Source organism: Gadus morhua, chromosome 5 (genome assembly GCF_902167405.1).
Source record: "Gadus morhua chromosome 5, gadMor3.0, whole genome shotgun sequence".
Taxonomy (NCBI): domain Eukaryota; kingdom Metazoa; phylum Chordata; class Actinopteri; order Gadiformes; family Gadidae; genus Gadus; species Gadus morhua.
This window is the reverse complement of record NC_044052.1, coordinates 24,965,477-24,981,852: the sequence shown is the minus strand read 5'-3', so window position 1 is coordinate 24,981,852 and position 16,376 is coordinate 24,965,477. Positions and strand designations below refer to the sequence as shown.

Here is a 16,376-nt window from a genome sequence, read left to right as displayed (position 1 = left end):
AAAGCTATGTTTATATTACATTTTTACAATCACACCACATGCTAAGATGTTTTCATTTGTGTACTTATACTGCGGTCAGCAGCATTATTTCCTTCCGACCTGATGTTCTATTTCTTTGGTATAAGAAAGTTCATCCAAATTAAAAAAGTACTTTGCAGAGTAGTATTTGCAGAGTATTTGCAGTATGTAATGCAGAGTGAACACAATGCCTTCACTATTCCCTTGAAACAGATTCTCCCTGGCGGTCTCAGAGACCAAACCTGGTCGATGGTACAGGGAACGGGGCTCTCATCACACCTGCCGCAATACCATACTGCAGAATTATCATGGAAACAAAAAGCATAAAACCACAAACGAGTTAACAAATTTGAGGTTATGTATATAGAGATATTTTATTTATAAGCATTTTACTGAAAAAAATGTGAAAATGTGTTCATTTGTAGTAACAAAAGAAAGAACTCAAAATAAATTGGCAAACAAATAAAAAAGGCATGTTAATGGTACGAAATGAATAAGAACCAACATAACGGCGGACGTCTGATGCAGAAAGAGGAGGATGTTAAGAAGCACTCGTGCCGTTCAGTTCCTCCCATAACGACGCTCTGCTCAGTCCTCGTCCACTCTGATCAACAGCTATGTCTTTATTTGTCTCTTTCAGAGAGAATAACACTCCAGGTGTCGCCCAAGAACAGGAAAGCCACGGGTAACGACGAGTTCAAGACGGCATCTGCTGTCAACAACTCAAGCACTCACATGCCACGACTTCTGTAACATCTCTGGTGAAGAGCTTCTACTTCTAACAATAGATTCCTCTCTGTACAAAAAGCCTCTGTACATGATACCACTATTTTCCCCGGTCTGGGTTAAAGTCTCTCTCCGCACGTGAATTAACAGTTATAGATTTTTGTCATGAAATACACTGATAAACCATATGCTCAGTCTGTACAATAGAGGTACTAAAAAATTACAACTGTCATGGCATATGTACAATATCCTACCTACAAAGTACAACGCCTAGTATGTAGTAAAATATGTAAACAAATTTTGTTTTGACACAGTCGACTGTGACAGCAAATAGAATTCACACTTTTTCACATTAGGTTTATTTCTGTATAGTTAACAGTGTTATAGTATCTGTTGCCCTCCAGACAACACCATAGAAAATAGAACCGTAGGCAATGAACCCGACATACAGAGCTGAAGGAACACCAACCACTGGCTGCAAATCAACTAAAGTATTTCGAGAGATATATATATATATATATATATATATATATATATATATATATATATATATATATATATATATACACACACTTATTTTTTCCTGTAGGGGACATTTCAGGGAAATGAGGATCAAAAGAGCTGCTTAAAAAAATAAATAAATAAAGGATTGTGTGTCTGATGATGAAAACCGTTTTGGCCTGGAGGAAAACCCAAAGTCTTTCGTTGAAAACATTGTGAAATGTACTTTTCACTGTACTGTACTGCACTGTACTGTACCGTTCCAGTAGTATCAGGATGGCATGCATTTTACAATCAGTTGCTTATTTTTATTTTTTATAAACCAGGACAAGATTAACCAACCACTTCTTGCCACAAGCAAACTGTGTGTCCCAATGCGTCGCTGCGCCAGTGAGACAGTGAGAGTAATAGTTGTTAAATCAGATGCCACAGAGCTAAAAGATCCTACGAGATCTGCCCTTATAATTTGCTCACTTGATTTGATACACAGTAATTTTCTTCTTTTTTTTGCTTACAGCAAAAAAGGAAATAAATAAGACACCACACTTGTATAATGTATAAACAATACAAATTTGTCATATTCTGAAATGGAAAGAGTCCTTTTTTTTCCCGTGTGTTGTCTTTTACAATGATCTCGTGTCTTGACCCCCCTCTTGTTAAGCACGACATGTTGCTTACATGCTGAAATCGGTCAAGATAAGATGAGCTTATTCATCATCAACACGTATACAAAAAAATCTATTTTTTTTGTTATTTAACTGAGGATCACATAGCTCTAAAAGTCACTTAGGAGAATGATGTAGCTGCTAATTGTTACTACACTGATAACGTCTCTGAACTGGATTGAAGAGTAAGGTCACTAAAGTTGCTAGTTAGCCGTTTTGCTGTATGCTTACAATAGTAAGTGTGCTTTATATTACAGTACATGTCAGCAGTTGTCCTCTTGGCACAGAGATCCAAGGTCCGTGATCATACCATCGTCATGTGTCAACAGCTCCCTGAAACAGGAACGCCGAGAGTTAAATGTTCTCACCATTCCTCCTTAATCTCTCTCAATCTCTCTCTCTCTCTCTCTCTCACTCTCTCGCTCTGGTTCTGCTCGAGAGCAGGCCCACGCTCGCTCTCTCTCTCTCTCGGCGTGCTGCCCTGGCGCCTCACTCACACGTAGTACTCCTTGTCCTTGTTCTGCTGCTGCTTCTTGCTGCCGCCCTTGGAGCCCGGCTGCTTGTCCTTCAGCAGGGCCCCGTTGCTCTGCACGGCCGAGTTGGTGATGTAGTTGCGGCTCTCGTCCACCTGGTAGGAGCCCTCGTCCCTGTTCCTGTACTTGTACATGGCGTACAGCAGGATGAGGATGCACAGGGCGGCGGCCGCCACTATCCCGACGACCATCCCGGTGGTGCTGCTGGCCTCGCGGAGGACCTCCGCCGAGCCTGGGACGCGCCTGACGCCAGGACCGGTGGGGAGCGCTGTGGGTACATTACGGAACACGGGGGAGGTTATTAGAGGGCCCCGGGCGGCGTCTCGCTCAGAGGGCGGGGGGGGCGGGCCCGGGCCGGGTCGGGGGGGCGGGGCGGGGCGGGGCTTAAGCGGCCGGTGATTCATTTTGCCCGCGGGCCGCTCGGGGGTGCGCAGGGTGGAGGCGGCGGCGGTGCGGCTCTGGTCGGGGGGGGGCGGCGTGGCGGCGGTGGGGGCGGGGCCAGCGCCGCCGGGGGCGGGGCCAGCGCCGCCGGGGCGGGGGGGCTTGAGGTTAGCTCTAACAGTCTGCGTGTCCCACCCGGGCGGGAGAGTTTTGTAGCCACCTTCAAAGGCCGGTGAGGAAAAGGTCTTATCTGTTACCAAGGAGAAGGTGGTGTGAGAATCTTCATCATCATCATCATGATCAGCAGCAGCGGGGGGGGGGGGGTCGATCGCTGCCCCAGAGCCAAACCCCCAAATCACCAAGCCAGCATCATCATCATCATCATCATCATCACAATCATGGCTGCCTCGGTCCGACCGGCACGGGGGGCGAGCCGCCGGGGCCTCGGACGGGGGCTCTTTGGTGAGGGGTGGGGGGACGGGGGGGGTGGAGGGGGGGGCTAGGGGGCTCGCTAAGGACTCCTCAACATGTACTGGCATCACTAATTCACCTCCTAGGGTCAGAGACAGACAGACAGAGACATGTTAGAGAGAAGGACCACGGTGCATCCACTGCAGCTCTTTAACGTTCATGCAGACCGCCATGCGACACACAACCGGACAGCGGCCAACGGAAAGGTGCACGCAGCACGAAGCTGGGAGAAGTGGATCACTGGGACACTTTGACCAGCGCCGGGTTGTGTGAATGCCTTTAGGTTTACCTCAAATATTCTGAACATTTTGCCTAAATGATTACATGTTCAATGTTCAGATTGGAGTGGGTAGAAGCCTCCATAGGTGGAATGCATCGATCTACAACAGACGCGGGTTGAACAGGGCAAGGGGAGATATGTACGTTTATCAATGAAGGCCGAGTAACCCATGATTGTCTATATTTGTTGTCTATATATAATGGAGTTACTGTGACCAATTGTTAAATATATCTGTGAATACTATTTGCATAAGGCATAACCTAAACCAAAAAGATCAATTCCAAAAAAAAAAAAAATACGAACATTGATAGGAACATAACCGATGACGTAGGCAAACACAAACGCAGGTCTATTGCTGACATCTAAAATCACTGCTTAACTTAAAACCAAGAGATGCAGTTTTTAAGGACAACAGGAAAGCTCACTGTGATTGGCTCATTTATCTGTGGTGTTATTTGGAGATGTTGGTACTGATTAGTCTTCAAACCCATCAACAGATGCTAGGGTACAAGGTACATTTGCATTTGGAAACCTTAAAAACTGCATCTTAAACTGCACTTTAAAGACACAACATAATAAAAAAATGTAATATTCCACTTACATTGTCAGTTTGCCCGTATGTTTGGCATGAGGGAAAGGGTTCACAAAGGAAAGTTGTGTAAATATGTTCTTTTGTAATAGTTCACTGCTGTTAAACATCGAGGTTTGTGTTGAATCTATCTTTAAACATGATGATACAGGGAGGCAACAACAAATACATCCACACCACGTAACAGAAAAAATAAACTTCACCATAATTCTGTTTTGTTTTTTTCCTTGACATAAATAATTTCTGCTCTTACAAAAAAACTGTACATCTACAAGTTTTTTCGTTTTCGATAGACTTCTCCATAAATATCTACATTCTATTCATTGTTAGGATTTTTGCTTAAATTGTTTGTTCTTCATTTAGAATGGATGAATGACCATATATATATATATAGATATTTATTATCTCTAGAGACGAGGATAGACTTTGGGGGGGTTGGGAGAGGGGTAGGGGCCTATGAACACGCTAAGTAGGAAATGAGGGCGATGATGGTGATTGTGTGAGTCAGTTGCCATGTCCATGTAAAGGCAGTACGAAGCAGTGGGGCGTTAGAGCCTGTGGCTGGAAGGAAGGGACGGGGATACAATACAAACAATGAGCATATACATGCCCATTTATACACAAAGGAAAAGAAACAAAACAGGACAACTCTTGAGACTCACAAGTCCCACAAACCCTAAACTGCAACTTCTCAGCCATGCAATATATATTTCGGTTTTTAATTCAAAAGATATTTCATATTTTTGTGTCAAGGTAATTCATTTTTGGTAAGATTGGTTGCATAAAAGTTTAGCTCAGGTATAGCGAAATAGCTCAGAATAGACCTTCACATATGTGGATCTGGAACTTCTTCATTAGCTAATGTGTGGGCTTAGGTGAGCACAAAGGAAGAAAGAAGATTAAAACAAAGAGTAGAAAGGTTTGAATCAAATGAATAATAGAACACCAGAACAAGGTGTGTGTTACAACCTGAGCACACACCAGCCGAGGTAGCACCAAATCCACATACCAATAAATAATGTTCAAACTATAGTTCAAATATTCACAAGTGATCATTTACAAAGCAAACCAAACATACTCAATAAACCACAAATAAATATCAGAATCAGAACACAAATGCCATTAACAATTATAGACTGACTGTTGGTATCGGTAGAACATTGGACAGATTATAACTACTTATTAACTAAAAATGAAAAAATTGAATGTGGAAAATGTAGAAGATGAAATAAAACAAAGTAATTTAAAAAACACACTACAACCAGATGCACACGATAGAAAACAGACAGTCGAGAGAGGACTGGCCCGCTCTGTGTTCCTGATGACAAATATATATCAAATATATATATATCAAATATATCCACTAATGGTAGTTATTACACATGAGGCGGCCGTGCAGTCTGGGTGGAGAGAGAGAGAGAGAGAGAGAGAGAGAGAGAGAGAGAGAGAGACAGAGACAGAGACAGAGACAGAGAGAGACAGAGAGAGACAGAGACAGACAGAGAGAGAGAGAGAGAGAGCGACAGAGAGAGAGAGACAGAGAGACCGACAGAGAGAGAGAGAGAGAGAGAGAGAGACAGAGACAGAGACAGAGAGAGACAGAGAGAGAGAGAGAGAGAGAGAGAGAGAGAGAGAGAGAGAGAAACAGAGAGAGAGAGAGAGACAGAGACAGAGAGACAGAGGGGGAGAGGGGGAGAGAGAGAGAGAGAGAGAAGGAGAGACCGAGAGACAGAGAGAGACAGAGAGACAGAGAGAGAGAGAGAGAGAGAGAGAGAGAGAGAGAGAGAGAGACAGAGAGAGAGAGAGACAGAGAGAGACAGAGAGAGGACAGAGAGCGACAGAGACAGAGAGACAGAGAGAGACAGAGAGACAGAGAGAGAGACAGAGAGGGACAGAGAGAGAGAGAGAGAGAGAGAGAGAGGACAGAGAGCGACAGAGAGAGAGAGAGAAAGACAGAGAGAGAAGGGACAGGCTGAGAGTGGCTTCATTTGATTTCTTGTATTATCCCTTTATTGATATTTTGGTTTGTACTGGCAGATGTTGGTGCATGCTTAAAGTTGCATTTAGGGAAAGTACAAAAATAAACAGACGACACAGTAATCTAGGGCCGATGGATGAGTTGGGGGGGGGGGGGGGGGGGGGGGGGAGTAGAAGGAATATATCAAGTTGAATTAATAGACGTGGGACAAACGTTTACAATGGAAACCCTGAAACAATGTGGAAACAGAGAGAGGTCAGGTGATGGACAGAACTTGCGCGGCCTCAGGGGACCATGTTGATCTAGGAGACGTTTCAGCGCCAGTCTGGTATCGCTCGGTTAGACTATCTTTACCATTTAAAAGTGGATGGACCAATCGGTGCCGGCGGCGCCTAGGTTGTAAATTACTCCCACCAATCAGGCTAAAAAAGCTAAGTAACCTGTTGCGCAACACTCCCTTAGCCTCCCGCTGATTGGTCGGTCTACTCTCTGAAAGTTGGTTTCAACCTTAGCGGGCCAGATTCTGAAAGGTATCCCAGGAGGTCAGGATGGTCCCAGGAGGCCGCACCTGTTCTATGAGGCCACAGAGTGTTCCACATGGCATCGGCCGCTGCTTCCTTCATATTGGCTGTATCCTCTTTAACGATTCCTTTAGATGGTTATTTCTGCTTTGTTTGAAACCATGTGAGGAGATCGAACGACTTCGAGCAATGTACAAAGGTGGGAAGTTTTTGTTTTTATTATGATCATTTTTCAGATTCATGAAAAACGTTCATTAGTTCTTAATATAATCCTCTTCCCTGTCATGGATATAAGATGTATAAAACAAAGTATTTGATAGTAGTAGGAGGCTATCCAAAATATCCAGGAAGTTTTTATTTAAATGATTCCAGATTTGCTTTGTAGCAGTAATACATGTGTACAAATTTACATTAATGTAGTTCTACATGCATTTTTGTACTTATTTGATACAGTCTCTATTGTAACCCCATGTTGCTGCAGTATTGCAGCGTCCCATTGGAATGATGCTGATAGTGCCAACAATACAGCAATATGAATGAAGCCTTAGCCAGTCCGGATTTTGACACATTCTCCAATACATCGTCTTTTGTCATGTTCCCACCACCTTTCGTTTGCAGATTAAATGTAGATTCAAGTAAATATTTGGAAACAATAATTGCATATGATGGCATGTGTTTTAGTATAAAACAAAAGAGACCTTTGGGTCACACCATTTTCCAGCTATCAAATTCATCGATGTATTTATGTATTTCACTGATAAACTGAAGATTTGAAGATACTCTAACACCTAAATCCTTGGGAGTACACCTACCCTTTCTGTAAATGCATTTGTCTGGAGTTTTTGATGAACTGGAATTTGAATCAAAAAAGCTGGGAAATCACAGTAATTAGAATAGATGCAAGACTCAAGAACTTCATCTATCACTTGCTTTTTGTTTAATGCAGATTCCTTCAATTTAAGATAACTTGAACATACTGTACGTTATGTACATAAGGGTTTATGTATCTAACTAGGAATAATAATTTCATGGTATGTTGTAAATTTACTGACTGCTTTCCTGCAAACAGACAAAAGATGAATTACATCTGATATCTTAGGCTAACCTGCCACAATGTCCTCAAAGTCTGGTGATAAAATCCAACTGTTTGTGTTCAAAGTGCTACAGCAGCGTGGTAGAGTTAACGCTCACGCACCATTCTTTTGGTATTTCATTGTAATAATATTTTTCCAGTCATTTCTAAAGTCATCAGTTATCTCATGTAGACTGGTGTGCAGTGATACTGAGTTGAATAGCCATCATATGTTATTATTAGGGGGTGCAGATGGTAAGGGTGGTGACGTGGGGGTGCACAGAGAAAGATTATCACATGACACAACTTATATAAAAAATAATAAACAGACACCATTTAGAGAGTGACAGGAGGGTGAGGGTAGGGGGAGAGGGGGAGAGGGGAGAGGGGGACTCAAACACAGAAGCAGCTGGTGAGGCCTGGATGAGACGGAGCCCCACCAGGTGAAGCCAACAGAACACATGCTGCACACCAACGGCCGACAGGCTGCTATCGCATCCCCTAACGGAGCAAATCAGAAAATGGCAAGACCTCTCATGTATTTTTTCACTAATCTGCAATTTGGGTTATTTAAAGATAACCAAATATTTAAATCAAACCCTAAAGGGAATGCACCAAAACACATTCCTGTAACCCCTTTGGTGTGGGGTGAAGCCACAGCCTGGACCCACTGAGGGATTGGGAATGTGCATTTGGTTCAGCAGAGACAATCCCCAAGGTTTGATTCGTTCAAATGCAGAAAGGCATTTAGGAGCTTTGGGTTTGGGTGGGAGGGCATTTAAATGACGTAAGGAAAAGGGAGGGTGCCATTTTTGATACATACTAACTTCTTATGTAAAATCTATACGTTTCCTAAAAGGTTTGTGGCGTAAAATATAATGTTGCCATTTTCTGTTTTGCTTTGGTAGAAATAAAAAATGTTGAATGTTTTTTTAATAAAAGCTTGATAAAATGTTTCAGCCACGAAGGAAAACATTGTTTTCATCTTTTGAAATTTCATGCTTCACGCGATGACATGAGACCAGACGAGAATGTCACATTTTTCTGGATAATAATTGGCTGACAAATGGGAATGATGGTTTTGACAACAAACAGAAATAGTGAAGCAGCACTCCGGTGTGTTACGAAACACGCCGGAATCCTCGCTTCAATCATGCTCCAAAAGAAAGGGAAATGGAGAAATAGTATCGGCTCGCATCGCCACAAACAAAAGACACATCAAGTCACCAAAGCATGTGGCGGTCCACGGGAATGATGTCAGGGTTAGAATGGGGCGAGCTTCTGTGTAAAAACATGATGATGACGGGGGCCCTGTCTGTGTCAGTCTTCAAAAGTCCCATAAGCGTTAGGATACAGGGAAGATAATCTATAATCTGTCACATATAATTTGGGAGAAATCGGCATTGACCTTAGGGGGAAGGGTAATATCATGTAACCCTATACCCAACTGAAGAGCAACACTCGCCTCATGTCTCTCTGAATTCAGACCCAATCACTGAAACTCCTCTTTTAATTTGACTATTTCATATTTGCATAAACATTTTCAAACCAAATTATGTTGTTTTTTTTTTTACTATTGTTAGTGTGTAAATAATCAGAAATCTCGTGGAATCAGGCTTTTAACATTAAAAATATAATAAAAAAGGTGTATTGTTATAAACCTAGGCGTCATCAGATGATAATGACTTACTTAATTAAGGAGGAAGTAACTTGCTTAAGGAACATCTTATTGTGGAGTAAAATTAATGTCTGAGCTTAAATTGGGAAACATAACTTAAACTAAAAAGTTAAATTGTGCTTTGCAGAGACATGATGGAGACAGCTTGCTCTTAAGATAAGGACCGGGACCAAATTCCCTCAAAAACGAACGTAAAATAAAACCAAATAAATATGATTTGTTTTGCCTCTACATTATAAAGCCCTATTTTAGATTGTTATTGTTTTAGGAAAAGACAGAAGAAAAACAAAACCAAAAATAAGAATAAACTGAAACAAAATTGTACACAGAAATCCGATGATACTTCTCAATTTCATGTATCGCCAAAACAAGCGTCTAAATATGGAAAACACAAAAAAAAACGACTTAATCTACTCAAGATATCTTAATTCAGATTTTACTTACATAGAGCAAATCTTAAAAACGTAACTAAATGTTATGTCCCAATGTATCAGGTGAAGCTGCCGTCGAAGCGCCTTCATAGCAGCGTCTGACCCAAACTCAGATACATCTTGAAGCATCAATGCAGACAACATGGCTCATCTCAATACTCATTTTGAACTCTGGAAATTATTTATGTCTTCATTTTAGCTCCATAAGGGGCTAAATTAGTATGTGACCATGTTAACCACTTTGAAAAACCCCATGGGCCAGTGTAGCTCATTGGTGCTGCGTGGAAAGAACACCCAAGTGTTACCTGCATCCCTTCACAGAATAAGGGATCTGGTTCCCATGTGGAGCAACCGTTGCATAAAAACTCGTCAGCTTTCATTAGTATTTCAGAACGAAGGCCGTAGTGGCGCTCTTGAGATTTATTCCGTTGATGGTTTCCCCATCTAATGCAATTTATTTTTATTTATTTAATTATTTTATGTATTAAAAAGGGACAATGCATCAATTGACATTTGTAGTTTACACTCCAATGTAAATGTGCCAGAGTTAGCAAAAAAGCTAATTTTCATCTGTAGTCCCATTGGTTAAATGGTTTTTAAATACTTTATTAAAGATTTGGAAGTGGAAGAAGCTCTTTGACATTACATCATTTGGTGGCCTTTAGTCTCTGGTTACAGTATCTGGCTTTTCTTTGATATCCTCTATAATTGGGCCGTTTGAGAGAGCTCCCAGCTGGGTCCTCCTCACAGGACCGCTACGCTCCTTGTCCTGAGCTACACTTGGAGCAGCCATGGGGTGCGATGCTTTAGGACGGATGGGGAGGAGCATGAAGGAAAGGAAAAAACAAAACAAGCAAACTAACCTAGCCCACCTGCATGGCCGGTCTCACACTCCTCCAGGTCCTCGTCGTCACTGGAGCACTCTGCGGAGGACACGATCTCGTCCGTGGAGTGCTGTGGTCCCCAGCGCCACGTGGGAGGAAGAGCCCCAACAGACACAAAGGACACGAGACGGACGGACAGAAGGGACAGACGGACAGAGGAGACAGAGCAGCCAGTCAGCACGTTGGCCACCTCAACCCTGGCGCTCTTCAAACTGTGACAGAGGTTTCCTGGTAGGTTTTCCTGTAAGTCGACACATCCGGTAAATTGTCTGTCATCATTTGTGAATAGGTTCCATGGTTAGAAATGAATTATTTTAAATCTAAAAGATAGATCTATTAACTTCTGCAAAAGTGTTCTGGCGCTTTGAAAACTAAAATCCCAATCGTTTAAAACATTGGCTGGACGTTCGCTCTCATATCTTCAATGAAAGAATAAAGTCGATGCGTTCACCTTCACATGCAGGATTGATTTCATATTATCTTTTCCATCCACTTTATTATTTTTGTTTTATTTTGTCGTACAATTTAATTCAATCGCTCTCCCATCACCTTTGCCGGAGCCACGCCTTGAAAGGTTTGGTCTTTATTACAGAGACGGCCAGCAGGGAGGAGGTGGTCACTCAGGGGTCACTGTGTCGTACCAGAGTCGGGGTCACTGTCGTACCAGTCGGGGTCACTCTGTCAGAGTGGGGGTCACTGTTGTACCAGAGTGGGGGTCACTGTCGTACCAGAGTCGGGGTCACTCTGTCAGAGTCGTGGTCACTCTGTCGTACCAGAGTCGGGGTCACTCTGTCAGAGTCGGGGTCACTCTGTCGTACCAGAGTCGGGGTCACTCTGTCAGAGTCGGGGTCACTCTGTCGTACCAGAGTCGGGGTCACTCTGTCAGAGTCGTGGTCACTCTGTCGTACCAGAGTGGGGGTCACTGTCGTACCAGAGTCGGGGTCACTCTGTCAGAGTCGTGGTCACTCTGTCGTACCAGAGTCGGGGTCACTCTGTCAGAGTCGGGGTCACTCTGTCGTACCAGAGTCGGGGTCACTCTGTCAGAGTCGGGGTCACTCTGTCGTACCAGAGTCGGGGTCACTCTGTCAGAGTCGGGGTCACTCTGTTGTACCAGAGTCGGGGTCACTCTGTCGTACCAGAGTCGGGGTCACTCTGTCAGAGTCGGGGTCCCTGTCGTACCAGAGTCGGGGTCACTCTGTTGTACCAGAGTCGGGGTCACTGTCGTACCAGAGTCGGGGTCACTCTGTCGTACCAGAGTCGGGGTCACTCTGTCGTACCAGAGTCGGGGTCACTCTGTCGTACCAAAGTCGGGGTCACTGTCGTACCAGAGTCGGGGTCTCTGTCGTACCAGAGTCGGGGTCACTCTGTCGTACCAGAGTCGGGGTCACTGTTGTACCAGAGTCGGGGTCACTCTGTCGTACCAGAGTCGGGGTCACTCTGTTGTACCAGAGTCGGGGTCACTGTCGTACCAGAGTCGGGGTCTCTGTTTATACCAGAGTCGGGGTCACTCTGTTTATACCAGAGTCGGGGTCACTCTGTCGTACCAGAGTCGGGGTCACTCTGTCGTACCAGAGTCGGGGTCACTCTGTTGTACCAGAGTCGGGGTCACTCTGTCGTACCAGAGTCGGGGTCACTCTGTCGTACCAGAGTCGGGGTCACTCTGTCGTACCAGAGTCGGGGTCACTGTTGTACCAGAGTCGGGGTCACTCTGTCGTACCAGAGTCGGGGTCACTCTGTCGTACCAGAGTCGGGGTCACTGTTGTACCAGAGTCGGGGTCACTCTGTCGTACCAGAGTCGGGGTCACTGTTGTACCAGAGTCGGGGTCACTGTGTCGTACCAGAGTCGGGGTCACTGTGTCGTACCAGAGTCGGGGTCACTCTGTCGTACCAGAGTCGAGGTCACTCTGTTGTACCAGAGTCGGGGTCACTGTTGTACCAGAGTCGGGGTCACTGTGACCCTGATTACTACGTCGTTGACAGTCTTTGAACAATGTCTGATATGTGTCCTCACAGCTCACGCCCAGCGCCCTGAGGCCCACTCTCTGCTCCGCCCTGAGGCCCACTCTCTGCTCCGCCCTGAGGCCCACTCTCTGCTCCGCCCTGAGGCCCACTCTCTGCTCCGCCCTGAGGCCCACTCTCCGCTCCACCCTGAGGCCCACTCTCTCTCCTCCCCACCCTGAGGCCCACTCTCTCTCCTCCCCACCCTGAGGCCCACTCTCTCTCCTCCACCCTGAGGCCCACTCTCTCTCCTCCACCCTGAGGCCCACTCTCTCTCCTCCACCCTGAGGCCCACTCTCTCTGCTCCACCCTGAGGCCCGCTCTCTCTGCTCCACCCTGAGGCCCGCTCTCTCTGCTCCACCCTGAGGCCCGCTCTCTCTGCTCCACCCTGAGGCCCACTCTCTCTGCTCCACCCTGAGGCCCGCTCTCTCCTCCACCCTGAGGCCCGCTCTCTCTCCTCCACCCTGAGGCCCGCTCTCTCTCCTCCACCCTGAGGCCCGCTCTCTCTCCTCCACCCTGAGGCCCACTCTCTCTCCTCCACCCTGAGGCCCACTCTCTCTGCTCCACCCTGAGGCCCACTCTCTCTGCTCCACCCTGAGGCCCACTCTCTCTGCTCCACCCTGAGGCCCACTCTCTCTGCTCCACCCTGAGGCCCACTCTCTCCTCCACCCTGAGGCCCACTCTCTCCTCCACCCTGAGGCCCACTCTCTCCTCCACCCTGAGGCCCACTCTCTCTCCTCCACCCTGAGGCCCACTCTCTCTCCTCCACCCTGAGGCCCACTCTCTCTCCTCCACCCTGAGGGCCACTCTCTCCTCCACCCTGAGGCCCACTCTCTCCTCCACCCTGAGGCCCACTCTCTCCTCCACCCTGAGGCCCACTCTCTCTACTCCACCCTGAGGCCCCCTCTCTCCTCCACCCTGAGGCCCACTCTCTCCTCCGCCCTGAGGCCCACTCTCTCTGCTCCAGAGGTCCAGCCGCTCAGAGACTTTATTGGGAGCAGACTGGCCGGGTGGCGTGGTAGGTAGACTTGTCATAAAATAGAAAGCCGTCATAGAGAGAGGCTTTATGAAATTAAAAATATCACCAGGGGTAATGGGTCCTCCGCCTCCTGGGGGTAGAAGTGGGACAGTAAATAATCCCAGCTTGACGCTAGGAGACAAAACAAGGCCCCCTCCTCCAGAACCCACGGTGGTGACTCAGTTGGACTGCGCGGCTTTAGCCTCTGAAAGGTTTATCGTTGGCCAATGCATTCAAAATGGGGTTGAGATGAGTAAGCGCTCTGAATGCACATCTTTCTAGTGAATATGAAATTATTCATTGAACTGAGATATGCTGTGGGGGCCGCCCCCGGCTCATCGCAGAGGGACGACGACAGATGTGAGCAAACCAATGACCACAGTAACAGTTCAATTCCGGGGTAATGTGGAGCGACTGCAGCCAATGATCTGATACACAAGCAAGGAGCCTGGCGCACGCAAACACACACACACGCACACACACACCATCAGATTTGCAGATTACCATTTTGCATTTGTGAACTCACTTTCTCTGCATTCATACTGTGGAACATGTCCTCAGCACGTTGCACGTCATCCATCTATGAGCTTACATGCTTTTGCGTCCCCTGTTGAGACCGACCTCAATGTCATTAGGGACGCCGATAGAATTAATTTAAGTATTGCTGCTGCCCGTAATATTCCCCGTGCTCACATTAAACTCTGATTGGATTGTTACAGTCCTGAGCACCGTGAACAGGCTTGATAGGAAGCATGCATTGCTCCTGGGATATCCCTCCCACATCTGGGACATCCCTCCCACATCTGGGATATCCCTCCCACATCTGGGACATCCCTCCCACATCTGGAAAACATGAGTGATGTAAGCGATGATATCATAGGTCGCTCTAGGATGTTATTTTAACTGAGGTCAAAATTGCCTCTAAGGATATTTTCTATGGATATGAAAACATGCACATAAAACTAAAGTTATCGAAAAAAAGAAATGGAGTGAATTAACTCAGGTACTGGACACGCAAACATCTCCTATGTCCTGCTCTTGCCCGTGTTGTAGCAGCTGCTGCAGGATGTGCACCCGTCTGTCTGTGCATACTTAGACCAGATAGGACTAATGGACATGGGATATTCTCCACGGCCGGGCTGCTAACTGACAGAGCCTGCTAGCCATGCCAGGAGACATTAGCATCACACAGGTAAGAAGGGGGAGGCAGGGTGAGGGGGAGGGAGACGGGGGAGAGACAAGCAGGCCAGCAATGCAGTCATAAGGACGGCATCTCAATTAGTATGTGAACGCATCTGCATACCCTGCTGCAGCTCTCTCTGGGTGACTGTCTCTAGCCACAGATCATCCACAGGCTCACAGAGTGCTGTCAACATAGTCTTGTTTGGTTAAAGCAAGCTCTGAGATTGTCATATTTGTTCGAAATGATACACACATACCAGATGATGTGCTTTCTTCATAGTTAAAAAAAAAGGTTTGGACCTTTTTGTCACGGTTGAGACCAAAAAGCAATGTGGCAGAAAGCGTAATCCATCCCTTAGCGAGACGTTGTTTAATAAATATGGATCAGGTATACTGATGTTATTCTGAAACTTATATTAATGCAATAAATGGAACATTTGTATACTTACTTCTAATTTCTATTAATTTCTGAGAATTTCTCAGGCTTTGACGTCACTTTTCCATTTGTGTTTTGTTTGTGCACATCAAATGATACATCTGACCCCCGTCAAATGCATAATTTAATTCCATTTGCCAAACACGTCTCCATTCGTAGATCTGTCTGGGAGAATATGACTAAAGAATAAACACTAGCAATGAGTTGAACCCCGAGCATCTGCAGCGTGGGTCTTCGGCTAAATTAAGCTGAAACTGAACAGCTTGGTGCACAGCGTTTGGCCTGCTGCATATGATACATCTTGACTTAAGTCCTATAGTTAAAAAACATCTAATGTGATTGGCTGCAATCAAAAATAAAATGCATGCGTTGTATTTACAAACTAATACATTTTAGTTCACACACTACTGGCAAGTAATGTGTGGCGGTAGAATTTGTCTCTTTCTCTAATATATGAGCAGATAATTTCCTATGGATTTAAAGTGAGTTGTGTGTTTGTGTACAATATAACACTTTGTAAATCATGGATTCAATCATGGAATCATTTTTTGAAGGTTGTTTATTGGATGGATTTTACTAACCCAAATGTAATATTTTCTGTGGGAACGTGTCCTTGTGAATATGATTGTATGTCAATATAATTACGTTAGGGTTAGCTATTTTGTATGCTACATCACACATATCACAATCTGTTTAAGTTTACCTGTAGAAATCAATTATATATGTGTAGGAGCCATTTTAGCCCCTTATTTATTTGATTAACTTTGATTATAATGCATGCCTCTTCTGTATTACTTTCTTGAGATGTTGTGCCCTCTGCAGGTCAAAAAGCTGTTAACAGGAAGCCACCAGGAGGAGGCGTGGCCTAGTGACAGCGCACTGCTTTTTGACCTTGTCTCGGCTTCGCTTGTTGTTTTTGTTGCTCAAGCTGCTCTTTGTAAATTCTTTAGTTAATATATCCAGTTTGCCTTATTATTTATTGAACAGGATAAAGGATCTGTAAAACCTTATTTT

The 16,376-nt window shown here is 45.2% G+C and overlaps 1 protein-coding gene across 6 annotated transcripts in view; it reads right to left on the bottom strand.

Moving 5' to 3' along the window:
- Window positions 1–373: 373 nt before the first annotated feature.
- The window catches only part of nrxn3a (neurexin 3a), a 199,108-nt gene continuing 183,105 nt past the window's right edge, over window positions 374–16,376 (bottom strand). For 3 of the 6 annotated variants that reach the window (XM_030356758.1, XM_030356760.1, XM_030356762.1), the window contains 2 exons: window positions 10,708–10,798; window positions 374–2,711 (listed from right to left, as the gene is read on the bottom strand). In XM_030356758.1, the coding sequence (XP_030212618.1) occupies window positions 2,404–2,711; window positions 10,708–10,798 (399 nt within the window). In that variant the 3' untranslated portion in view covers window positions 374–2,403. Of the gene's footprint in view, window positions 2,712–3,298; window positions 3,378–4,176; window positions 4,726–10,707; window positions 10,799–16,376 lie in introns of those variants that run through there. The other 3 variants (XR_003976788.1, XR_003976789.1, XM_030356759.1) reach the window with 3 other exon arrangements.